Here is a 25,154-nt window from a genome sequence, read left to right on the forward strand (position 1 = left end):
CCCGGTCCCGGCGCTCACGGCCCTCGCGACGCGGCCGAAGCCCACCCTCCCCTCCCCGTCCGGCTGCCGCGTCAGTCCCTTCGGTCGTTCGTCCGGGCGTATCCCGTGATGATCGCGACGACGGCGGTGCCCGTTAAGCGCCTCCTGCGTGCCGGGCGCCGTTCTGAGCGCCGGGGGGTTACCAGGTGATCGGGTTGTCCCTCGTGGGGCTCGCAGGCTTCATCCCCCTTTTCCAGGTGAGGGAACCGAGGCCCAGAAGCGGCGTGGCTCAGTGGAAAGAGCCCGGGCTCGGGAGTCGGAGACTATGGGTTCGGATCCCGGCTCCGCCGCTCGTCGGCTGGGTGACTTTGGGCGAGTCACTTCACCTCTCTGGGCCCCGGTTCCCTCGTCCGTAAAATGGGGATGAAGAGTGGGAGCCCCACGGGGGACAGCCTGATTCCCTTGTGTCCACCCCAGCGCTTAGGACGGCGCTCGGCACGTAGCAAGCGCTTAACGGATACCGACGTTGCTGAGTGACTCGCCCGAGGCAGCCGTGTGGCTCGGCGGAAAGAGCCCGGGCTTGGGAGTCGGAGGTCACGGGTTCGAATCCCGGCTCCGCCCCTCGTCAGCCGGGTGACCGTGGGCGAGTCGCTTCACTTCTCCGGGCCTCAGCGACCTCATCCGTCAAATGGGGAGTAAGACCGGGAGCCTCACCTGGGGCGACCCGATGACCCCGCATCTCCCCCAGCGCTTAGAACGGCGCTCGGCACAGAGTAAGCGCTTGACGGATGCCGGCGTTATCAAGCGGCGGAGCTGGGATTAGAACCCACGTATTTATTGAGCGCTTACGGGAAGCAGCGTGGCTCAGCGGAAAGAGCCCGGGCTTGGGAGGCAGGGGTCACGGGTTCTAATGCCGGCTCCGCCGCTTGGCAGCCGGGTGACCGTGGGCGAGTCGCTTCACTTCTCCGGGCCTCAGTTCCCTCATCTGGAAAATGGGGGTTAACCGCGAGCCTCCCGGGGGACGACCCGACGACCCCGAGTCTCCCCCGGCGCTTAGAACGGCGCTCGGCACATAGTAAGCGCTTAACAAATACCAACGTCGTTATTCCGGCGCGCAGAGTGCCGTGCTAAGCGTTTGGGAAGTACAGCCGGGCAGTAGAGAAGCCGCGTGGCACAGCGGAAGGGGCACGGGCCAGGGAGTCAGAAATCACGGGTTCGAATGCCGGCTCCGCCGCTCGTCGGCCGTGTGACCTCGGGCGGGCCACTTCTCTGTGCCCCAGTTCCCTCGTCTGCAAAATGGGGATGAAGACCGTGAGCCCCGCGGGGGAGAGCCTGATCCCCTCGTAGCCCCCCCAGCGCTTAGGACGGTGCTTTGCACATAGTAAGCGCCTAACGAATGCCAACGTTACCATGATTATAAAGGGGGCCGGTCGCCGCCCCCAACGGGCTCCTACGGCGCCTGGTCCTCTCCCGCCCGGACGAGCGCCTCGGCCCCCGGGCCCGAGCGGGGCGGGCTCCGGACGGTTTCTCGGGGGGAGGGGCGGGGAGGAGGGGGCGGCGGGAGAGGGGGCCGGCGGGGGCCCTGACGGCTCCTCCCCGCGGCGGCCTTGTCGTTTCAGGCCGCTCCGCCTCGACATGAACGTGGACCAGAAGCTGGAGGGGCTGTTCCTGAAGTGCGGCGGGCTCGGCGAGGGGCCGCCCCGGGGTCCGGCCGGGGGTCCCGAGCCCCGGCCCCAGGGCCCGGCCCCGCCGGGGCCCGCGGAGGACGGCGCCGGGGGCGAGGGGCGGCACCAGCCCCCGCCGCACCAGGACCTGATGTCCCACGACGAGCTCATGGTGCACGAGGAGACGGTCAAGAGCGACGACGAGACGGACGGCCCCGACCGGCTCCAGTTCGCCGTCAGCGTCCCCGTGAGTGCCGCCCGGGGGGACGGGACCGGGGGCGGGGAGGGTCCGGCGGGCCCGGGGCCCGCGTTCCGGTGCCGCCTCTGCCGCTCTCTTGGGTTTTTGGTGTGGGTATGTCCGTCCCGTCCCCCCCCCCCCCCGCCCCCCGCCCGGTGGTATCTGTTAAGCGCTCAAGGATCTGTTAAGATCCCGATGATGTTGGTATTTAAGCGCTCACTAGGTGCAGAGCACCGTTCTAAGCCCTGGGGGAGATACGGGGTCATCGGGCCGTCCCACGCGAGGCTCCCGGTTAGTCCCCGTTTTCCAGATGCGGGACCCGAGGCCCAGCGAAGCGGCCCGCCCACGGTCACCCGGCCGCCGAGGGGCAGAGCCGGGATCGGAACCCGTGACCTCCGACTCCCGAGCCCGGGCCCTTTCCGCCGAGCCACGGGTTGCGCTCGGTGTCTGTCCCCCGTGGGGCGCGCCGTCTTCATCCCCGTTTCCCAGATGAGGCAGCTGAGGCCCGGAGAAGTGAAGTGACCTGCCCGGGGTCACGCGACAGACAGGAGGCGGAGGCGGGAGCAGAACCCAGGTCTTTCTGACGCCAGGGCCCCGGCTCTTTCCGATGATGCCGGTATTTGTTTGTTACCCGCTTACTCAGTGTCAGGCAGCGTGCTGAGCGCCGGGCTAGATACGCAGTGATCGGGTTGGACCCGGTCCCCGTCCCACGTGGGGCCCACGGTCTCAATCCCCATTTTACAGGCGAGGGAACTGAGGCCCGGAGAGGTGAAGTGACCTGCCCGAGGTCACGCAGCAGACCGGTGGCGGAGCGGGATTAGAACCCACGCCCTTTTTAACCGTGGGGCCCGTGCCCTTCTCAGTAATTCTGAGATTCGTTACGCGCCTCCCGTCTGCCGAAGGCTGTACCGAGCGCTGGGACGGGTACGGGGTAATTGGGTCGGACACAGCGAGGAGCAGCGTGGCTCGGTGGGAAGGGTCCAGGCTTGGGAGTCAGGGGTCGTGGGGTTCGAATCGCGGCTCCGCCGCCTTGGGCAAGTCACTTCACTTCTCTGTGCCCCGGTTACCTCGTCTGGAAAATGGGGATTAAGACTGTGAGCCCCACGTGGGACACCCTGATCACCTTGTACCCGTTCCCCCCCCCCCCCCCCCCGGCCCCGTGGTGCTTAGAACAGTGCTTAGCGCATAGTAAGCGCTGAACAGATGCGGTCCTCGCCGTCGTCACACGGTCTCAGTCTCCGTCTTCCGGATGAGGGAACTGAGGCCCAGAGAAACCAAGTGACTTGGCCAGGGTCACACCGCAGACAGGCGGCAGAGCCGGGATCAGAACCCAGGTCCTCCCGGACGCCACGTGGCTTTTCTGCGGCTGTGTGCCCCTGGGCGAGTCGCTTCCCTTCTCCGGGAATCCGTCCAGTGGGGGTTAAGAGCACGAGCCCCAGGTGGGACGGGGACCGTGGCCAACCTGTTGAGCTCGGAGCCACCCCGGCGCTTGAAGAGCCGCCCGACGCAGCGGATGCAGCGCGGGTCCGGGAGTCGAAAGGTCATGGGTTCCGGTCCCGGCTCCGCCACTTGTCTGCTGTGTGACCTCGGGCGGATCACTTCGCTTCTCTACGCCTCAGCGACCTCAGCTGTAATAAGGGGGTTGAGACCGTGAGCCCCACGCGGGACGGGGACCGTGCCCGTTCATTCGGTAGTATCTGTTGAGCGCTTACCACGTGCAGCGCGCCGGACCGAGCGCCCGGAACGGACGGTTCGGCAACAGATAGAGACCGTCCCCGCCCGCCGCCGGGCTCACGGTCTAGTCGGGGGAGACGGACGGACGGAAACGATAGCGATAAATAGAATCGAGGGGATGGACACCTCATTAACAAAATGAATAGGGTAATAAAGATATAACCTGATTTGCTTGTATCCACCCCGGCGCTTAGAACAGTGTCTGGCACACGCAGTAAGTGCTTAACAAATATCGCAGTGATAATAACGATAAAAAAAAAACAACCCAAAACAAAGGTTCAGGCACTCGGAGAAGTGTCAGATGGGACCTTTCCCGCAGAGAGCTTCCACCGCACCGGGGAAGTCGGGCTCGCTCGCTCGTCGCCACCCCCTCGACCCTGGGGTCGGCGGGAAGATCGGGCAGGGGATTCGTTCGGTGGTATTTATTGAGCGCTTACTGGGTGCCCCGCGCTGCGCTAAGCGCTCGGAATGGACGGTTCGGCAACAGATAGAGGAGACCCCTGCCCGGTGACGGGCTCCCGGCCCGACGCCCGAGAAGGCGCCGTGGCTCACGCCCCCGGGGATGCCCGAGGACCCGTCCCCCCGGGGTCGCCCGAGGACGGGTGGGACGGAGGCGGCTCCGTGGCCCCTACCCCGAGGGAGGCCGGCGGTTCGCCGGGGAGGACCCTTCGGAGGAGGCAGGATTCCAGAGGCCCGCCGAGGCGGGGAGAACCGGGCCGGGGGAGCGGCGGAGGCGAGGGGGCGGAGGTGGGAGAGCCGGACTCTGACGAGGGGAGGCGGGGAGAGCCGGGCCGGGGGAGCGGCGGGAGCGAGGGGGCGGAGGAGGGAGGGCCGGGCCCTGACCGACGGGGGGAGGCGGGGAGAGCCGGGCCGGGGGGAGCGGCGGGAGCGAGGGGACGGAGGCGGGAGGGCCGAGAGCTAGGGGCAGCGAAGAAGTGAGGTCGGGGTGCTGGGGAGCGCGGCGCTTGGATCTCTAAGCACTTGATATATCCCCCTCCCTCGACCCCACGGCCCTTAAGTCCGTATCCCCGACGCAGCGCGGCTCAGTGAAAAGAGCGTGGGCTTCGGAATCAGAGGTCGTGGGTTCGACTCCCGGCTCTGCCGCTCGTCAGCTGGGCGGCTGCGGGCGAGTCGCTTCGCTCCTCTGTGCCTCAGTTACTTCATCTGTAAAATGGGGATCATCCGTGAGCCTCACGTGGGACAAACTCATCACCCTTTGTCTGCCCCAGTGCTTAGCACAGTGCTCCGCACATAGTAAGCGCTTAACAAATACCAACGCTGATGGATTTATTTTAACGTCTCCCTCCCGCCCCCCCCCCGCCGTCTAGACCCTGAGCTCACTGCGGGCAGGGAACGTGTGCGGGCAGGGAACGTGTCTCCCAACTCTGTTGTGCCGTGCTCTCCCGGGCGCCCGCTACGGCTCTCTGCACGCGGTAAGCGCTCGATGTATACCGCCGCTCGCTCGCTCGCTCGCTCGATCCATCGATCGACTCGGAGTCCTGTCGGGCGGGGCCGGTGTCTGCCAACTTGACGGTATCGTAGTCCCTCAAGTCCTCATTGAGGTGCCGTGCGCACGGCGAGCGCTCAGGAGGTACCGTTGTTCGGGCCGGGTCGCTCTCGCCTGGGTTTCGGTCATGGGGTCTCGGCTGACGATGAGGGGGTGAATAACGTTGGTATCTGGTGAGCGCTTAAGCCTCAGTTCCCTCATCTGTGAAGCGGGGATGGAGGCCGGGACCGTGTCCAACCCGACCGGCTCGGGTCTGCCCCAGCGCCTAGTACGGTGGCTGGCTCATAGTAAGCGCTTAACAGATGCTATTTTTTAAAAAAAACCAATTAATCAGTGGTCGCAATAATAATAATAATGTCGGTATTTGTTAAGCGCTCACTACGGGCAGAGCGCCGTCCTGAGCGCCGGGCTCGATACAGGGTCATCGGGTCGTCCCGCGTGGGGCTCCCGCTCTTCATCCCCATTTTCCAGATGAGGTCACTGAGGCACAGACAAGCGAAGTGACTCGCCCACGATCACCCAGCCGACAAGCGGCGGAGCGGGGACGCGAACCCGTGACTTCGGACTCCAAAGCCCGGGCTCTTTCCACTGAGCCTCGCAGCTTCTACCGAGCGCCCGGGAGAGGACAGTGTGACAGTTTCCCGTCAGCGACGGTCCCGTCAGTCGGGTCGCGAGCCGTCCGATTTCCGGCTCGGTCTCGGGGGGCGGAGGGGGGCGTCGATCGTGCCCGTCCCCCCTTCCCGATCTGGGGTCCCCGGGCCGGGGCCGCGGGAGCAGGGAGAGGGCGGCGGAGCGGGGCCGGCTTCCCGGCGGAGGAGGCCCGGAGGGGGAGGGGGAGGTGGCGTTTTGTTGTCCGTCCCGTCCCCGTCCCCCCGTCCGTCCCCCCCCCCCCCGTTGAGACCGTGAGCCCGTCGTCGGGCAGGGACGGTCTCTATCTGTTGCCCGATCGTCCATTCCGAGCGCTCAGTCCAGTGCTCCGCACAGAGTCGGCGCTCGATAAATCCAATTAAATGAACGAGGGGGAGAGCTGTCGGCTGGCAGATTGATGGGGCCGTTTAATAACAATAATAATAATAATAATAATAATAATAATGTCGGTATTTGTTAAGCGCTCACTACGTGCCAAGCACCGTTCTGAGCGCCGGGGGAGATACAGGATCATCGGGTGGTCCCACGGGAGGCTCCCGGTCTTCAGCCCCCTTTGTCAGCTGAGGTCACTGAGGCACAGAGAGGTTAAGTGACTTGCCCACAGTCACACAGCTGACAAGTGGCAGGCGTTAGACCGCGAGCCCGTCGTCGAGCGGGGACGGGCTCTATCCGTCGCCCAGTTGTCCATTCCAAGCGCTTAATCCGGGGCTCCGCGCATAGCCAGCGCTCAGTAAATACGATCGATTGATCGATTGAATGAATGGATGAATGAATGAATGAACGAATGAAGGAAAATGGCGGGGAGAGCTGTCGGCCGGCAGGTCGGTGGGGCCGCTGAGACCGCGAGCCCGTCGTCGGGCAGGGACGGGCCTCTATCCGTCGCCCGGTCGTCCATTCCGAGCGCTTAGTCCAGTGCTCCGCACGCGGCAGGCGCTCGATAAATGCGATGGAATGAATGAACGAACGAACGAACGAACGAACGAGGGGGAGAGCTGTCGGCCGGCAGGTCGGTGGGGCCGTTCAGACCGCGAGCCCGTCGTCGGGCGGGGACGGGCCCTATCCGTCCGTCGCCCGGTCGTCCATTCCGAGCGCCTAGTCCAGTGCTCCGCACGCGGCAGGCGCTCGATAAGTACGACCGAACGAACGAGCGCCGGGCGAGGAGGCAGGCGGGGGCCGGGGGTCGATCGATCTTATTTATTGAGCGCTTACTGCGTACCCAGCACCGTATTAACCGCTTGGGAGACTACAACAGAATTCCCCTGCCCTGGCCAGAGGGGAGCGGCGCGGCTCAGTGGAGGGCCCGGGTTCTAATCCCGGCTCGGCCACCTTTCAGCCCTGTGACTTCGGGCAAGTCGCTTCGCTTCTCCGGGCCTCGGTTCCCGCGTCCGTCAGACGGGGATGAAGCCTGCGAGCCCCGCGTGGGACAACCCGCTCACCTTGTATCCTCCCCAGCGCTCAGTACGGTGCTCTGCGCATAGTAAGCGCTTAACAAACTGAGCGCTCCCCCGATTGGACCGTGAGCCCGTCGCTGGGCAGGGACGGTCTCTGTCCGGTGCCGAATTGTGCGTTCCAAGCGCGCGGTCCGGTGCTCTGCGCCAAGTAAGCGCTCGGTGAATACTAGCGACTGAGTGAACAAATGCCATCGTTATTATTATCGTCATCGTCATCACCACAAAACAAGTACAAGTAAAGAGGCGTCAGTAGCATCAGTGTAGATGTGATTCTAATCCCGGCCCCGCCACCCGTCCGCCGCGTGACCTCGGGCGGGTCGCTGCGCGGCTCCGCGGCCTCTCAGCTGTGCGACCGTGGGTAAGTCGCTTCACTTCTCCGGGCCTCGGCGACCTCGTCTGTAAAACGGGGATGAACCGGGAGCCTCCCGGGGGACGACCCGCTGCCCCCGGATCTCCCCCCAGCGCTTAGAACGGCGCTCGGCGCCCGGGGGGCGCGTAACGGATACCGACGTGACCCCCGCGTCCAACCCCGTTCGTTTCTATCCATCCCGGTGCTTAGAACGGGGCTCGAACCCTAGCGGGCGCTTGAGAGGGAAGGGCGAGGGGGCGGCGGGGGGCGGGAAGGGGCGGGAGCGGGAAGGAGGAAGCGGTCCCGGAGCCCCAGATTCCCTTCCTCCTCCGAGCCGGGCGAGGGGCCGGGGGCGCCCCCCGGAGGACCCCCCCCCCCGCCCCCCCGCCCCGCCGGGCGCGTCCGAGCGGGCCCCGTTGTGCCGGCAGGTGAGCGTGAAGCAGGAGATGACTTTCGCCGACGGGCCGGAGCCCCAGAAGCGGGACAAGAAGCCGGCGCGGGAGCCCGTGGACCTGCAGAAGAAGAAGAAGCGGAAACAGAGGTCCCCGGCCAAGGTGAGCGGCGCGGCCCCCCCCCCCCCCCCCGGCGCCGCCCGCCCCCGGGGTCGTCCGCCGGGGAGCGGGGGCGGGGGACGCGCCCCTCGATCGTCGCGCCGTCCTCCGCCGGGCGCCCGGTCGGCGCTCAACGGATACGACGGAACGAAGGAAAGGATGGACGAGGAGAGGGAGGAGGAGCGGGAAGGGCACGCGCCTCTTTACTGTTGAATCGTCCTCTCCCGGGCGCTCAGTACGGCGCTCTGCGCCCGGGGAGCGCTCGATAAATACGACGGAATGAATACACGAGGAGGAGGAGGAGGAGGAGAAAGCAGGGAATGGGCCCGTTTATTGTTGTACTGTCGCCTCCCGAGCACTTAGTACGGCCCTCTGCGCACGGGGAGCGCTCGATAAATACGATGGAATGAATACATGAGGCGGAGGAGGAAGCAGGGAATGGGCCCGTTTATCGTCGTCCTCTCCCGAGCGCTCAGTACGGCGCCCTGCGCGCGGGGAGCGCTCGGTAAGGACGATGGAATGAACGGAGGGATACGTGAGGAGGAGGAGGAAGAGGAGGAGCAGGAAGGGAACGTGCCCGTTTATCGTCGTCCTCTCCCGAGCGCTCAGTACGGCGCCCTGCGCGCGGGGAGCGCTCAGTAAGGACGATGGAATGAACGAAGGACATCGCGAGGAGGAGGAGCAGGAAGGGAATGTGCCCGTTTATCGTCGTCCTCTCCCGAGCGCTCAGTACGGTGCTCCGCGCACAGGGAGCGCTCAATAGATAGGAGGGAATGAACGGAAGGACACAGGAGGAGGAGCAGGCAGGGGTGGGCGCGTGGCCGCCTTTCGGCCGCCGTCCCCCCTCCGGGCCGGGCCCGGCCACGGCCGCCCGGGGTTCGAGGAGAAGAGGGGGCGAGGCGGGCGGTGCGCGACGGGACGCCTAGTTGCAGTCTACTTTCCCAGGGGCTCAGCACGGTGCTCGGCACACGGGAGGCGCTCGGTAGATACGGCCGAATGAACGAACGATCGGCCGACCCTCCGTTTGGCGCCGGGACTCCCGGGAACCCCCCGAGTACGCCCGAGGACCTAAGGCGGGGGACGCCGTTCGCTCGGTCGTATTTACCGAGCGCTCGGAACGGACAGTCGGGCAACAGATAGAGACGAGCCCCGCCCGACGACGGGCTTCCGGTCTCATCATCATCGTCATCATCGTTATTATTGTTAATCGGAAAGTCCACCCCGACTCGGCCCCCCCCGGGGCGGCCCCCTCCTCGCCCGCCTCTGAAACGTAATAATAATGTTGGTATCTGTCGAGCGCTTCCTATGTGCCGGGCGCCGTACTGAGCGCTGGGGGAGATGCGGGGTCACCGGGTTGTCCCACGCGGGGCTCCCGGTCTCCAGCCCCTCGATTCCATTTAGTCGCCGTTGTTTTTACGAGACGTCCTTCCCCTCGACTCCATTCGTCGCCATCGTTCTCGTCCGTCCGTCTCCCCCGGTTGGAGGGCGGGGACCGTCTCCCTCTGTCGCCGACTTGCTCGCTCCAGGCGCTTAGTCCGGCGCTCTGCACGTAGTAAGCGCTCAGTAGATACCGTTGGATGAATGAATGGATCCCCACTTCCCAGATGAGGGAACCGAGGCCCAGAGAAGCGAGGCGACTCGCCCACGGGCGCCCAGCCGGCGAGGGGGCGGAGCGGGGATCCGAACCCGCGACCTCGGGCTCCCAAGCCCGGGCTCTTTCTCAAAATGTCCCTCCCGGTCGCCGCCCCCCCCCCCCCGGGCTCCCGCGAGCCCCCGGGGCGTCCGCGAAGGAGGGTCGGCGCCGCCGGGACCCCGGGTTCACGGCGCCGGCAGGAGAGATTCATTCACGCGCTCGTTCATCCGTCCGGTCGTATCCGTCGGGCCCTTCCCGGGTGCGGAGCACCGTACTGAGCGCTTAGGAGGTCCAGGTCGGCCACAGAGACCGTCCCCGCCCAACGACGGGCTCACGGTCCGGAGAGGGGGGAGACAGACGACGGAACACGTAGGCCTCGATAGCGTCGGGAGAGATGGGTCGAATCCGTCGACGACGACGACGATGTCGGCATTCGGCGCTCACTAGGCGCCGGGCGCTGTTGCGAGCGCCGGGGGAGGACGCGGGGTCATCGGGTCGCGAGGCTCACCCTCTTCCTCCCCGTTTTCCGGATGAGGGAACCGAGGCCCCGAGAGGGTCGCGCGGCAGACGGGCGGCGGGGCCGGGATTAGAACTCGCCACCTCGGACTCCCGGGCCCGGGCTCTTTCCGCCGAGCCGCGCGGCCTCTAACCGTGGCGCTGGTTAAGCGCTCGCCGTGCGCCGAGCGCCGTTCTGAGCGCTGGGGGAGATGCCGAGTCGTCAGCGGGAGGGGGGTAGAGCCGAGGGGGGGAGTCGGGGCGGGGCTCAGTGTGGGAAGGCTTCCCGGAGGAGGGGAGCGCTCCGGAGGGACATCCATCAGAGGTTTTTATTGAACGCTGACTGTGCGCAGGGCACTGTGCTGAGCGCTCGGGAGAGGACAGGGGAGTAGACGCCGTCCCCGCCCCCGAGGGGCTTCCGGTCACCTCTGTGCGGAGCACTGCGCCGAGCGTTTGGGGCAACAGAGGGAGATACTGTCGGCATCCGTTAAGCGCTCACTGCGTGCCGAGCACCGTTCTGAGCGCTGGGGGAGATACGGGGTCATCAGGTGGTCCCACGGGAGGCTCCCCGTCTCGGTCCCCGTTTTCCAGATGAGGGAGCTGAGGCACAGAGGAGTGAAGCGACTCGCCCACAGCCACACAGCTGACGAGGGGCAGAGCCGGGACTCGAACCCACGACCTCCGACTCCCAGGCCCGGGCTCTCCCCACCGAGCCCCGCCGCCGGGCCCCTCGGTCACCTCATCCGTAAAATGGGCATCGGGACCTTTGAGCCCCAAGCGGGACGACCCGATCCCCTCGTGTCCTCCCCAGCGCTCAGTGCTCTGCCCGTTGTGAGCGCTTAACAGATGCCGTCGTTACCGTTATCGTTATCGTCATCGTTATTATTAATAGACGCGGTCCCTACCCTCGAGGAGCTTCCAGGGTAGATTCCGTGAATCGCGATCACGTCCCGTTTCGGTCCGCCCGTCTCCCCCGGTCAGACCGTGGGCCCGTCGGCGGGCGGGGCCGGTCTCTCCCCGTTGCCCAGTTGTCCATTCCGAGCGCTCGGTCCAGTGCTCCGCACACGGTAGGCGCTCAATAAATACGACTGAACGAGTGGAGCCGGGGGGGAGGGGGGGGGGTCTCCCTTCCCGGCGGCGGGCGGAGGAACGGAGCTCCCTGATTCGGGAGGCCCGGCGGTGCCCCCAGACGTGGTCCCGGCATTTCTTGAGCCCCCTGGGGCCGGGGGGGGGGGGGGGGGGGGCGGGTCGGGGGTCATTCATTCATTCATTCGGCGGTATTTATTGAGCGCTCACTCTGCGCGGAGCGCCGGGCCGAGCGCTTGGAATGGACGACCGGGCAACAGAGAGAGACGGTCCCTGCCCGACGACGGGCGCACGGTCTAATCGGGGGAAGCCGGGCGGACGGGAACGGCGGCGAGAAGGCCGGCGGTCGGGCCCGAGGGCCCAGGGGTGGCCCCGGGAGGCCGCGGCCCCCTCCTCCCTGGCTCCGGGGAGAAGCGGCGGGGCTCGGCGGAGAGACCCCGGGCGGGGGGGGTCGGAGGTCGTGGGTTCGAGTCCCGGCTCCGCCACCCGTCGGCCGTGGGACCGGGGGCGAGTCGCTTCGCTCCTCTGGGCCTCGGTGACCGCATCTGGAAAATGGGGATTGACCGGGAGCCCCCCGCGGGACGACCCGATGAGCCCGGATCTCCCCCGGCGCTTAGAACGGCGCCCTGCGCCTAGCGAGCGCTTAACGAATACCAACGTTATTATTATTATTATTCATCCCCCTTTTCCAGATGAGGGAACTGAGGCCCGGAGAAGCCAAGCGACTCGCCCGTCGCGGGCGGGAGACGCGTCCGTCCGTGGTTCTCCCAAGCGCTCGGAGGCGATCGAGTGAATTCGTTCAGCGGGATCTATTGAGCGCTCATCGGGTGCTCGCGAAGCGCTCGGAAAGCAAAGCGAGACAATCCCCGCCTACGGAGGGCTCGTAATGTAACCGGCGGGGAGGCGGACGTCGACGCGAGTCAGCGGGCGGCGGTACTGAATGAATAGGATCGTTCGTTCACTCGATAGTATTTATCGAGCGCTTACCACGTGCAGAGCGCCGGACCGAGCGCCCGGAACGGACGCGTCGGCCACAGATAGAGGCGGTCCCCGCCCGTCGACGGGCTCACGGTCTAGTCGGGGGAGACGGACGGACGGAAACGACAGCGATAAATAGAATCGAGGGGATGGGCACCTCATTAACAGAACGAATAGGGAAATGAAATACAGACAAACGAGCGGACGAGCGGGGTGCCGAGGGGAGGGGAAGGGAGAGGGGGAGGAGCGGAGGGAAAAGGGGGGGAAGGGCGGCTTAGCGGAGGGGAGGTGAAGGGGGGGCAGAGGGGGAGCAGAGGGAAAAGGGGAAGCTCGGTCCGGGAAGGCCTCCCGGAGGAGGTGAGCTCTCGGTAGGGCTCGGAAGAGGGGGAGAGAGCGGGTCCGGCGGAGGCGAGGAGGGAGGGCGTCCCGGGACCGCGGGAGGAGGCGGGCCGGAGGTCGGCGGCGGGACGGGCGAGACCGGGGGACGGCGGGCGGGCGGGCGGGCGGGCGGGCGGGCGGGGGAGAGAGAGGAGGGAGGAGAGGTGGGAGGGGGCCGGGGGACGGATCGGCCTCGAAGCCCAGGGTGAGGAGTTTTCGTTCCGTGCGGAGGTCGACGGGCGACCGCCGCAGGTTTCTGAGAGGGGGAGCGAAGGGCCCGGAGCGTTCCTGCGGGAAGATGAGCCGGGCGGCGGGGCGAAGGATAGACCGGAGCGGGGAGAGACGGGAGGGAGGGAGGCCGGCGCGGGAATCCGGGAGGGATACGATGAGCGACTGTCCTACCGTGGTAGCGGTCTGGATGGGCGGAGGGGGGAGGAATGAGAACAGGGATAGAACCCCCACTGTACGGTTGAGGAAACCGAGGCCCAGAGGGGGGAAGCGGTCGGCCCAGGGTCCCCCCCGGCGGGCGATCGGCGGAGCCGGGATCCGGACCCGGGTCCTCCGGCCCCCGGGCCCGGGCTCCGCCCTCTGGGCCGCGCGGCTTCCCGGTCGGCGGGGCGCCCGGCCCCGCCCCCGCGACGCTCGGGGTGCGCGTCCCGGACGCGGGGCTCTCCGTCAGGGGCGCCCCGTTCCTCCCCGCCGCGCGCCCGCCGCGTGTACGGCCCCGTCCCGAGTGGCCGTCGGGTGGCGATTCCCCGCGCCGGGCTCCTGCTCCGTGCGGAGCGCCGCGCCGGGCGCCCCGTCCGGGCGGAGCCCCGTACCGGACCCCGGGGGCCTGCGGGGCTCCGCGCCGGAGCGCGGCCCGGGCGGTCCGGGGTGGGGGGGGGGGGGGCGTGGGTTCCGGTCCCGGCTCCGCCGCTCGTCCGCCGGGCGACCCCGGGCCGGTCGCGTCCCCGGGCCTCGGTTCCCTCACCCGCGGGGTGGGAGTCGAGGGCGGGAGCCCCCCCCCCGGGGGACGGGGGACGGGGGCCGCGACCGACCCCGGCGCGGCACCCGGCGCGTGGCGAGCGCTCGACCGTTCCCGTGACGGTCACCGGTCTGGTTGTGTCCGCCCGCCCTAGATACTGACCATTAACGAGGACGGGTCCCTCGGCTTGAAAACCCCCAAATCCCACGTGTGCGAGCACTGCAACGCGGCCTTCCGGACCAACTACCACCTGCAGAGACACGTCTTCATCCACACAGGTAGCCGCCCGGGCCCCCCTCCGCCGGCCCCCCCGGGGGGGGTCCCGTCCCCGTCCCCGTCCCCGGGAGGTCCCCCCGCCCCCGGGCCGGCCGCTCCCCCGCCTCCCTCCGGACCCCGCCGGGTCCCCCGCCGGCGCCCGTTTGGATTTCCTCCGGGCCCCGGGTGGTCCGTCCCCGCCCCCGCCGGCCCCCCGTTGGGCTCCCTCCGGCCCCCCCCCCCCCCCGTCGGCCCTCCCGCCCCGGTCCCCGTCCGCTCCTCCCCCGGCCCCTTCCCTGGTTCCTCGTCACTGCCTCGGCGCTCGGAACGGTGCTCGGCGCATAGTAGGCGCTGAACCGGTACCGTCGCTGTTGTCGTTATCATCGTTAGAGAAGCGGCGCGGCTCAGCGGAGGGAGCCCGGGCTCGGGAGTCAGAGGTCGTGAGTCCGGATCCCGGCTCCGCCGCCTGTCGGCTGTGTGACCGTGGGCCAGTCGCTTCGCTTCTCTGGGCCTCAGTCAGTAACAGTAATGACGACGACGTTGGTGTCCGTCGAGCGCCTACGACGTGCCGAGCACCGTTCTGAGCGCCGGGGGAGACCCGGGGGAATCGGGTCGTCCCACGTGGGGCTCACGGTCTTCGTCCCCGTTTGACGGACGAGGCGCCCGAGGCGCCGAGGAGTGAAGCGACTCGCCCAGAGTCGCACGGCTGACGGGTGGCCGGGCCGGGATTCGAACCCGTGACCTCTGACTCCAGAGCCCGGGCTCCTTCCGCCGAGCCACGCTGCTGCTTCTCGGTTCCCTCATCCGGAAAATGGGGAGGGACCGTGAGGCTCACGTGGGACGGCCCGATGACCCCGGGTCTCCCCCGGCGCCCAGCGCGGTGCTCGGCGCGTAGTGAGCGCTTCACGGATGCCGACGTCGTCACTGTCCCTCGTCGGCTCCCCCGTCTCTGTTCCCCGCCCGTTCGGTCCCGCCCGGAGAAGCGGCGTGACTCGGCGGCGGGAGCCCGGGCCGGGGAGTCCGGGGGCGTGGGTTCCGATCCCGCCTCCGCCGCCGATCGGCTGGGCGGCCGTGGGCGGGTCGCCTCGCTCCTCGGGGCCTCGGTTCCCTCGTCCGTAGAACGGGCGCGAGGACCGTGGGCCCCACGGGGGACGGACCGACGGGCCTCGCGTCCGCCCCGGCGCTCGGGACGGCGCCCGGCGCGTAGCGAGCGCTTAACGGACGCTGCCGTTCGTCGTTTCCATCTGGTTCCCCGTCAGCGTCCCGTCCCCCCCCCCCCCCGCCCCGTCTCCGCCCGGCCCCCGACGGTCCGTTGGCTCCCTCGCCCGGCGCCGTTCCTCTGCGTCTCGATTTCTTTTTACGGTGTCCGTCGGGCGCCTCCTCCGGGCCAGGCGCCGCGCCGGGCACGGGGACGGAATCGAGACCGTCATCGGGTCGTTCGGTCGCGTTGGTCGCGCGCCGACGGCGGCGCTGAGCGGCGACCGTCCCCGCCCCCGACGAGCTCACAGTCCAGCCCGGGGGGGCGGGCGCAAACGATGGTCACGTTACGCGTCGGGCGCTCGCCGTTGTGCCGAGCGCCGTCCTCAGCCCGCGGGTCCCCCGCCTCCCCGTCCGTCTCCCCGCTTCCGGACCGTCGTCGGGTGGGGACGTGGTCCCCGTCTCCATCGGAGAAGCAGCGGGGCTCAGCGGAAAGAGCCCGGGCTTGGGAGTCGGAGGTCGTGGGTTCGAATCCCCGCTCGGCGGCCGGGGGACCGTGGACCGGTCGCCTCCCCGGGCCTCGGTTCCCTCATCTGGAAGCGGGGATGGAGACTGGGAGCCGCACGCGGGGCCGCCCGACGACCCCGCATCTCCCCCGGCGCTCAGAAGGGCGCGCCGCCCGTCGAAAGCGCCCGACGGATACCGTTAAAAACCAAAGAGCCGTGGCCGAATGGTACCCTCCGGGCGCTTGGGACGGCGCTCCGCCCGCGGCCGGCGCCCTAGAGCTACGATCGAGTGACCGGCCGGGGCCGGCCCCCGTTCACTTCCCGTGGCCCGGTCGCCCGTCCCAAGCGCTGCGTCCGGCGCCGGGCGAGCGCTCGATGAACGCCGTCCAACGGAGGGACGGACGCGGGTCTTGCCGAAGCGCCCGGGGCCCGGCGGGCCCCGGGGGGGGGGGCGCCGTCACGGGAACGACGGGGGCGGGGGGAGGGTTTACCTGTAAACGGCCGAGGGCGGGACGTGGGCCGGGGGGGGGGGGTCCCGGAGCGGGGGGACGAGCGCGAGGGACCGGCGGGGGGGTGGGGGGACGGGTCCAGGCGCCGCCGCCGGGCGCCGTGCCATCCTTTCGCCCTCCTCGCCCCCAGGGGAGAAGCCGTTCCAGTGCGGTCAGTGCGACATGCGGTTCATTCAGAAGTACCTGCTCCAGCGGCACGAGAAGATCCACACAGGTGAGACGGCGCGACGCCCGGGCCGCCCCCCGGGCGGGACCCCGGACGACCCGCTTGGCGTCGTGATGATGGTGGGATCCGTCGAGCGCCCCCTAGGTGCCGAGCACCGTGCTAAGCGCCGGGGGAGGTACGGGGCCATCGGGTCGTCCCCCGTGGGGCTCACGCACTTTAATGACGACGACGATGACGACGACGATAACGTCGGTATCCGTGAAGCGCCCGCTACGTGCCGAGCGCCGTCCCAAGCGCCGGGGGAGACACGGGGGAATCGGGTCGTCCCCCGCGGGGCTCACGGTCTCCGTCCCCGTTTTCCACATGGGGTCGCTGAGGCCCAGAGAAGCCAAGCGACTCGCCCGCGGTCACCCGGCTGGCAAGCGGTAGAGCCGCGACTCGAGCCCGTGACCCCCCGGCTCCCGAGCCCGGGCCCTCCCCGCCGCGCCGCGCCGCACTTTTAGCCCCCGTCTTCCGGATGAGGGGACCGAGGCCCGGAGGAGCGAAGCGACTCGCCCCCGGTCGCGCAGCCGGCCGGGGGCGGAGCCGGGAGTCGGGCCCGTGACCCCCCCGGCTCCCGAGCCCGGGCCCTCCCCGCCGAGCCGCGCCGCTTAGGTGCCGAGCGCCGCTCTGAGCGCCGGGGGAGACGCGGGCTCGTCGGGTCGGCCCCCGGGAGGCTCGCCGGCTCCACCCCCGTTTTGCAGACGAGGTCACCGGGGCCCGGAGAAGCGAAGGGACCCGCCCGCGGGCGCGCGGCCGACGGGCGGCGGGGCCGGGATTCGGACCCGTGACCTCGGACGCCCGAGCCCGGCCTCTTTCCGCTGAGCCCCGCTGCGTCTCCGGGCCTCGGTTCCCTCCTCTGCCCGACGGGGGTGGAGACGGCGAGCCCCTCGCCGGTCGGGGACTGGGTCGCCCCCCCCCCCCCCCCCCCCCCGCCCCGTCTGCCCGGGTCCACCCCGGCGCTCGGTCCGGGGTCCGGCACGTAGCGAGCGCTCCGCGGACGCCGCGGCCCTTGGTGTCACGGGGGACGGGGACCGGGTCCGACCCGACGCGCCGGGGGTCGGGAGGGCGCGGGTTCCGATCCCGACGCTCGTCCGCTCGCCGACCCCGTCGGTCAGACGGGGAGGGGCCCCGTCGGACGGGGTCCGGCCCGCTTTGCGTGGATCCACCCCGGCGCTTGGTACCGTTCCCTCACCCTTCAGATGGGGCTGAAGACCGTGAACCCCCCCCCCGTGGGACAGCCCGATGACCCCGGCAGTCTCCCCCAGCGCTCGGTACGGTGCTCGGCACATAGTAAGCGCTTAACGGATACCGACATCGTTATTATCGAGAAGCGGGGTGGCTCGGTGGAAAGAGCCCGGGCTTGGGAGTCGGAGGTCTTGGGTTCTGATCCCGGCTCCGCCACTCGTCAGCTGTGTGACGTTGGGCGAGTCGCTTCATTGCTCTGTGCCTCAGTGACCTCGTCTGGAAAATGGGGATTATAAGACCGTGAGCTCCAGGTGGGAAAACCCGATGACTCGTACCCCCCCCCCCCCCCCTCCCCCGGTGCTTAGAACGGTGCTTGGCACATAGTAAGTGCTTAACGGGTACCGTGGTCGTCATCTTGTAGAGAAGCGGCGTGCCTCTTGGCGAGAGCCCGGGCTTGGGAGTCGGAGGGCGTGGATTCGGATCCCGGCTCCGCCGCTTGTCTGCCGTGTGACCTTGGGCGAGTCACTTCGCTTCTCCGGGCCTCGGCGACCTCGTCTGTGAAAATGGGGATTTAACGAAAAAAAGAGAAATGCGAGCCCCCCGGGGGGACGGCCCGACGACCCCGCATCTCCCCCGGCGCTTAGAACGGTGCTCTGCACCCGGTGAGCGCTTACCGGATGCCAGCGTTATCATTAAGCGTCTCACAAATGTCCTAGTTATTGGAATGAATCGTCATCGTCATTACGGTCCCTGGCGCGCGGTAAGCGCTAAGCAGCGGGGCTCAGTGGCGAGAGCCCGGGCTTGGGAGTCGGCGGTCACGGGTTCGAATCCCGGCCCCGCCACCCGTCGGCTGTGCGACCGGGGGCGGGTCGCTTCACTTCCCTGGGCCTCAGTTGCCTCATCCGGAAAACGGGGATTAAGACCGTGAGCTCCACGTGGGACAACCCGATCGCCTTGTATCTCCCCCGGCGCTTAGAACGGTGCTCTGCACACGGTGAGCGCTTCACAGATGCTAACCTTATTGTTATTAGCAAATCCCCTAATGGCTACGATTAATTACCGTTGTTATTTCAGCGTCCGGCACGCGGTAAGCACTTAGCAAATAGCGCTGTGATGATGATGATGATGATGATGGTGACGTGGGGTGGTGAGTAGGGTCTATCCTGGGGCCCCCGGGCACCTGATTCCATTCTACGCGAGTCTCCCCGGCGCTCGGTACAGTGCCCTCCACCCGCCGAGGGCGGGACAAACGCCATCGATGAACGAGCGCATCGGCACGCCCCCCCCCCCCCCGTCCACGCCCCGCTCACGTCCCCGGGGGGAGGGGGGGACGTTCCCCCCCGGACCCGCGGGCCCACGGGGAGCGGCGCGGCTCGGCGGCGAGAGGCCGGGCTTGGGGGTCGGAGGTCACGGGTTCGAATCCCGGCCCCGCCGCCCGTCCGCTGTGGGGCCGTGGGCGAGTGGCTCCGTCCGCTTCTCCGGGCCTCGGCGACCTCGTCTGGAAGACGGGGATTGAAAGCGTCGCGCCGTCGGGCCCTCAGACCGGACGGGCCCGGCCCCCACCGTGCCCGCCGTCCCCTCGGGATATCGCCCGGGGATCTCAGGGCCCGACGATAATGATAGCGTTGTGGTATTTGGTAAGCGCTCACTGTGTGCCAAGCACCGGCCTAAGCAGCGGGACAGAGACGAGGTAGCGAGGTTGGACCCAGCCCCTGCCCGTAATAATAATGACAATAATAATAATGTCGGGATTTGTTAAGCGCTTACTGTGTGCCGAGCGCCGTTCTAAGCGCTGGGGGAGACGCGGGGGAGTCAGGTCGTCCCACGTGGGGCTCACAGTCCTCGTCCCCATTTTACAGATGAGGTCACTGAGGCACAGAGAAGTGAAGTGACTCGCCCGCAGCCACACAGCCGACAAGTGGCAGAGCTGGGATTGGAACCCGTGACCTCGGACTCCAAAGCCCGGGCTCTTTCCACTGAGCCACGCTGCTCCTCGTAATACTAACAGTGTCGGTATTTGGTAAGCGCTGACTCTGTGCCGAGTACGACGGGATGACCCGTTCCCTGCCCACAGCGAGCTTAGAGTCCGGAGAGGCAGCGCGGCTCACCGGGAAGAGGCCGGGCTTGGGAGTCGGAGGTCGTGGGTTCGAATCCCGGCCCCCGCCGCTTCCCGGCTCTGTGACTCCGGGCTTCTCTGCGCCTCAGTTCCCTCGTCTGTCAAATGGGGATGAAGACTGCGAGCCCCACGTGGGACCACCTGATCGCCTTCTACCCGCGCCCCCCCCCCCCGCGGCGCTCGGAACGGCGTTCGGCACGCGGTGAGCGCTTAACGAACAGCGTCGTTGCTCAGGCACCGGTCTGAGTTCTGGGGTAGAGACCAGCTCATCGGGTAGGACACGGTCCCTGCCCCTCATAATAATAAGGTCGGTATTCGTTAGGCGCTTACTATGTGCAGAGCCCCGTTCTAAGCGCTGGGGGAGACGCAGGGTCATCGGGTCGTCCCACGTGAGGCTCGCGGTTAATCCCCGGTTTACAGATGAGGAGACTGAGGCACAGAGAAGCCAAGTGACTGGCCCGCGGTCACACAGCTGACAAGAAATAATAGATAGGGTATTCGTTAAGCGCTTACTCTCTGCCAAACACTGGTCTCAGCAATGGGGTCGAGACAAGAAAATCAGGTTGGACACAATCCCCGTCCTACGTAGTAATAACAATGATGATAATAATGGTATTTATTAAGCACTTACTCTGCGCCAAGCACCGGTCTAAGTAGTGAGAGAGAGAGACAAGATAGTCAGGTTGGACACGATCCCCGATAATAGTAACGGTATTTATTAAGCGCTTACTCTGTGCCGAGCACTGGTCTGAGCGATGAGAGAGAGACAAGGTGGTCAGGTTGGACACGATCCCTGTCCTCCATAGTAATAACAATAATAGTAATGGCATCTATTAAGCACTTACTCTGTGCCAAGCACTGGTCTGAGCGTTGAGAGAGACAGGAGAATCAGGTTGGACACAATCCCTGTCCTGCATAGTAATAATAATGATATTTATTAAGCACTTACTCTGTGCCGAACACTGGTCTGAGCGATGAGAGAGAGACAAGATAATCGGGTTGGACACAATCCCTGTCCTCCATAGTAATAATAATAATGATGGTATTTATTAAGCGCGCGCTCTGTGCCGAGCACCGGTCTAAGTAGTGAGAGAGAGACAAGGTAATCGGGTCGGACACAATCCCTGTCCTCCATAGAAATAATAATAATGATGGTATTTATTAAGCACGCACTCTGTGCCGAACATTGGTCTGAGCGACGAGAGACGAGGTAATCGGGTTGGACGCGATCCCTGTCCTCCATAATAATAATAATAATAATAATGGTATTTATTAAGCACTTACTCTGTGCCGAGCCCCGGTCTGAGCGATGAGAGAGAGAGAGACAAGGTAATCGGGTTGGACGCGATCCCTGTCCTCCATAGTAATAATAATAATAATGGTATTTATTAAGCACGTACTCTGTGCCGAGCCCCGGTCTAAGCGATGAGAGAGAGAGAGACAAGGTAATCGGGTTGGACACGATCCCTGTCCTCCAAAGTAATAATAATAATAATGGTATTTATTAAGCACGTACTCTGTGCCGAGCACCGGTCTGAGCGATGAGAGAGAGACAAGGTAATCGGGTTGGACACGATCCCTGTCCTACGTAATAATAATAATGATGATGGTATTTATTAAGCACGCACTCTGTGCCCAGCACCGGTCTGAACGACGAGAGAGAGACGAGATAATCGGGTTGGACACGATCCCTGTCCTCCATAGTAATAATAATAATAATGATGGTATTTATTAAGCACGCACTCTGTGCCCAGCACCGGTCTGAACGACGAGAGACAAGATAATCGGGTTGGACACGATCCCTGTCCTATCTAGTAATAATTAAAAAAATAAAACTGTGGTATTTGTGAAGCGCTCACTAGGTGCAGAGCACTGTTCCGAGCGCTGGGGGATACAAGGTGATCAGGTGGTCCCACGTGGGGCTCACGGGCTTCATCCCCGTTTTCCAGATGAGGGAACCGAGTGAAGTGACTTACCCAAAGTCACCCAGCTGGCAGAGCAGGGATTCGAACCCGTGACCTCTGACTCCCAAGCCCGGGCTCTTTCCACCGAGCCACGCTGCTTCTAATAATAATGATGACGACAGTAACGGTATCTGTTAAGCACTCACTCTGTGCCAAGCACCGTTCTGAGCGATGAGAGAGAGACAAGGTGATCAGGTCGGCCGCGGCCCCCGTTCGTGACGACGACGACGACGGTACGGGTACCCGGTAAGCGCTTACTGTGTGCCAGGCACTGTTCCGAGTCCCGGGGCGGACGCAAGCTGATGGGGTCGGACACGTCCCCCGCCCCCCACGGGGCTCCCGGTTTTCATCCCCGTTTTCCCAGCCGAGGTCACCGAAGCCCAGAGAAGCGAAGCGACCGGCCCAGGGTCACACGGCAGACGAGCGGCGGGGCCGGGATTAGAACCCGGGACCTCCCGACCTCCCAGGCCGGGGCTCTTGCCGCTAGGTCGGGTGCTCCTGGTTCATTCGTGCGTCCGGTCGTACGTGTCGAGCGCTCGGCACGCGGTACCGGGCCCTCGGCGGAGAGGAATGTGGGAATATCGGGGCCGTTCCCGGGGCCCAGGCCGCCCTCCCGCTCCGGCCGCTCTCCCGATCCCGGGACGGGCCGCCTCTGCTCCTTGGCCCTCGCCCCGGTTGGGTCGCCGCCGGGACCGATGGTGACGATGACGACGATAACGTCGGCGTTGGTTAAGCGCTCACTCCGTGCAGGGCACCCTTCTAAGCGCCGGGGGGGATACGGGGTCGTCGGGCCGTCCCACGGGAGGCTCCCGGTCTTGGTCTCGGCTCTGCCCCTCGTCAGCTGTGTGACCGCGGGCCAGTCACTTCCCTTCTCTGGGCCTCAGTGACCCCATCTGGAAAACGGGGATTGCCCGGGAGCCCCACGTGGGACGGCCTGATGAGCCGGCATCTCCCCCAGCGCTTAGAACAGTGCTCTGCACGTAGCGCGCGCTTACCGGACGCCGACGTCTATTTATTTTAGCGCCGTTTTCCCGACGAGGCACGGAGAATGATGACGATGGCGTCTGTTAAGCGCTCACCGTGTGCCGAGCACTGTTCTAAGCGCCGGGGAGGATCGGGTCGTCCCACGTGAGGCTCACGGTCTCCGTCCCCGTTTGACGGACGAGGGAACCGGGGCTCAGAGAAGCCCAGAGTCACACAGCGGACGGGCGGCGGGGCCGGGATTCGAACCCGTGACCTCCGACCCCCAAGCCCGGCCTCTCGCCGCCGAGCCGCGCCGCTCCCCGTGGGCCCGCGGGTCCGGGGGGGAACGTCCCCCCCTCCCCCCGGGGACGTGAGCGGGGCGAGGACGGGGGGGGGGGGGGTGCCGATGCGCTCGTTCATCGATGGCGTTTGTCCCGCCCTCGGCGGGTGGAGGGCACTGTACCGAGCGCCGGGGAGACCCCCCCATTCCCTGCCCTTAAAGCGACCTTAAAGTCCAGAGAAGCAGCGCAGCTTAATGGAAGGAGCAGGGGCTCGGAGGTCCGAGGTTGTGGGTTCCGATCCCGGCTCCACCGCCTGTCCGCTGGGTGGCCTTGGGCGAGCTACTTCACTTCTCTGTGCCTCAGTTCCCTCGTCTGGAAGATGGGGGCGAAGCCCGTGAGCCCCACGGGGGACAATCTGATTCCCTGGGAGGCGGGACGATCTGGGAAGCAGCGTGGCTCAGTGGGAGGAGCCCGGGCCTGGGAGTCGGAGGTCGCGGGTCCGCATCCCGGCTCCGCCGCTCGTCAGCTGTGGGCCTGGGGGGCGAGTCACTTCGTCCGTTCATTCGATAGTATTTATTGAGCGCTTACTCTGTGCAGGGCACCGTACTAAGCGCCTGGAACGAACGAGTCGGCAACGGATAGAGACGGTCCCCGCCCTTCGACGGGCTCAGGGTCTCATCGGGGGAGACGGGCGGACGAGGACGATGGCGACAGATAGAGTCGGGGGGAAGGACGTCTCATTGAAACGACGGCAAATGAATAGAATCGAGGCGATGTACGTCTCGTTAACAAAACAACTAGGGTGACGAAAATATAGACGGTCGAGCGGACGAGCACGGTGCCGAGGGGAGGGGAAGGGAGGGGGGAGGAGCGGAGGGAGATGGGGGGCGAAGAGGGTTAAGCTGCGGAGAGGTGAAGGGGGGCGGGCAGAGGGAGTAGAGGGAGAAGGGGAGCTCGGTCCGGGAAGGCCTCTCGGAGGAGGTGAGCTCTGAGTAGGCTTTCGAAGAGGGGAAGAGGATGGGTCCGGCGGAGGCGAGGAGGGAGGGCGACCCGGGACCGCCGGAGGACGCGGCCCGGGGGTCGGCGGCGGGACGGGCGAGACCGGGGGACGGCGAGGGGGCGGGCGGCGGAGGAGCGGAGCGGGCCGGGCGGGCGGGGGGGAGAGAGGAGGGAGGAGAGGTGGGAGGGGGCCGGGGGACGGACGGCCTCGAAGCCTGCTACTTCACTTCCCTGGGCCTCAGTGACCTCATCTGGAAAACGAGGATGAAGACCGTGAGCCTCCCGCGGGACGACCCGATGACCCCGTGTCTGCCCCGGCGCTTAGAACGGTGCTCGGCGCGTAGTGAGCGCTTAACGGATACCAGCATTGTTAAATCCTGACGAGGGGGAGCCAAGCCCTCCCTCTCCACGTCTCCGACACCTTGGCCCGACCGGGTGCGGCTGAACCAGCGGAGGAGGCTTTTCCGAGGTCACCTGCCCTTGCTCGAGGTCAGGACCCGCTAACGTGCCCCGCCCCCCCCCGGGGGTGTTTGCCCAAAGAAGAATTGCGGGATTTGTTCAGCGCTTCCTTACCCTGTGCCAGGCACCGTTCTGAGCGCCGGGATGGACTGTGACACCCCAGTGGCGAGAGCCCGGGCTTGGGAGTCGGAGGTCATGGGTTCGAATCCCCGGCTCCGTCGCTTGTCAGCTGTGTGACCGTGGGCCGGTCACTCGGCTTCCCCGGGCCTCAGTTTCCTCATCTGGAAAATGGGGATTGGGACCGGGAGCCCCACGTGGGGCGGGGACCGTGTCCATCCTGATCCGCTCGAATCCACCCCAGCGCTCAGTGCAGCGCCCGGCACGTAGCGAAGCGCCTAACGGATGCCATGATCATTATTAGCCTTGTCCCGTTCCTTGCTAATCCCAGACCGTCCGGCGCTTAGAACGGCGCCCTGCACGTAGAAAGCGCTTAACAAATACCAACGTTACTATTATCCCCGAGAGGAGAAAAGCGAGCAGCAGGGCACAGTGGCTCGAGCCCGGCCCCGGGAGGCAGGAGGTCATGGGTTCTAATCCCGGCGGCTCCGCCGCTCGTCCGCTGTGTGACCTTGGGCAGGTCACGTCACTCCTCCGGGCCTCGGTCCCCTCCTCTGGGGAACGGGGATGGAGACCGCGAGCCCCGCGGGGGACGGGGGTTGTGTCCAATCCGATCTGCTTGGATCCAACCCGCTGCTCAGTACATTGCCGGGCACATGGTGAGTGCCTGACAAGGCTTTTGAGCTCGCTGTGGGCAGGGACGGTCTCTGTTGCTGTTTTGTACTTCCCCAAGCGCT

The 25,154-nt window shown here is 66.5% G+C and overlaps 1 protein-coding gene across 1 annotated transcript in view; it reads left to right on the forward strand.

Annotated features, from left to right (window-relative positions):
* The window catches only part of ZNF148 (zinc finger protein 148), a 69,408-nt gene that overhangs the window by 25,860 nt on the left and 18,394 nt on the right, over positions 1-25,154 (forward strand). The window contains exons 2-5 of the mRNA XM_029072657.2: positions 1,599-1,890; positions 7,999-8,124; positions 13,813-13,936; positions 16,256-16,339. Coding sequence (XP_028928490.1) covers positions 1,615-1,890; positions 7,999-8,124; positions 13,813-13,936; positions 16,256-16,339 — 610 coding nt within the window. The 5' untranslated portion in view covers positions 1,599-1,614. The remainder of the gene's footprint in view (positions 1-1,598; positions 1,891-7,998; positions 8,125-13,812; positions 13,937-16,255; positions 16,340-25,154) is intronic.

Source organism: Ornithorhynchus anatinus, chromosome 1 (genome assembly GCF_004115215.2).
Source record: "Ornithorhynchus anatinus isolate Pmale09 chromosome 1, mOrnAna1.pri.v4, whole genome shotgun sequence".
Lineage (NCBI taxonomy): Eukaryota > Metazoa > Chordata > Mammalia > Monotremata > Ornithorhynchidae > Ornithorhynchus > Ornithorhynchus anatinus.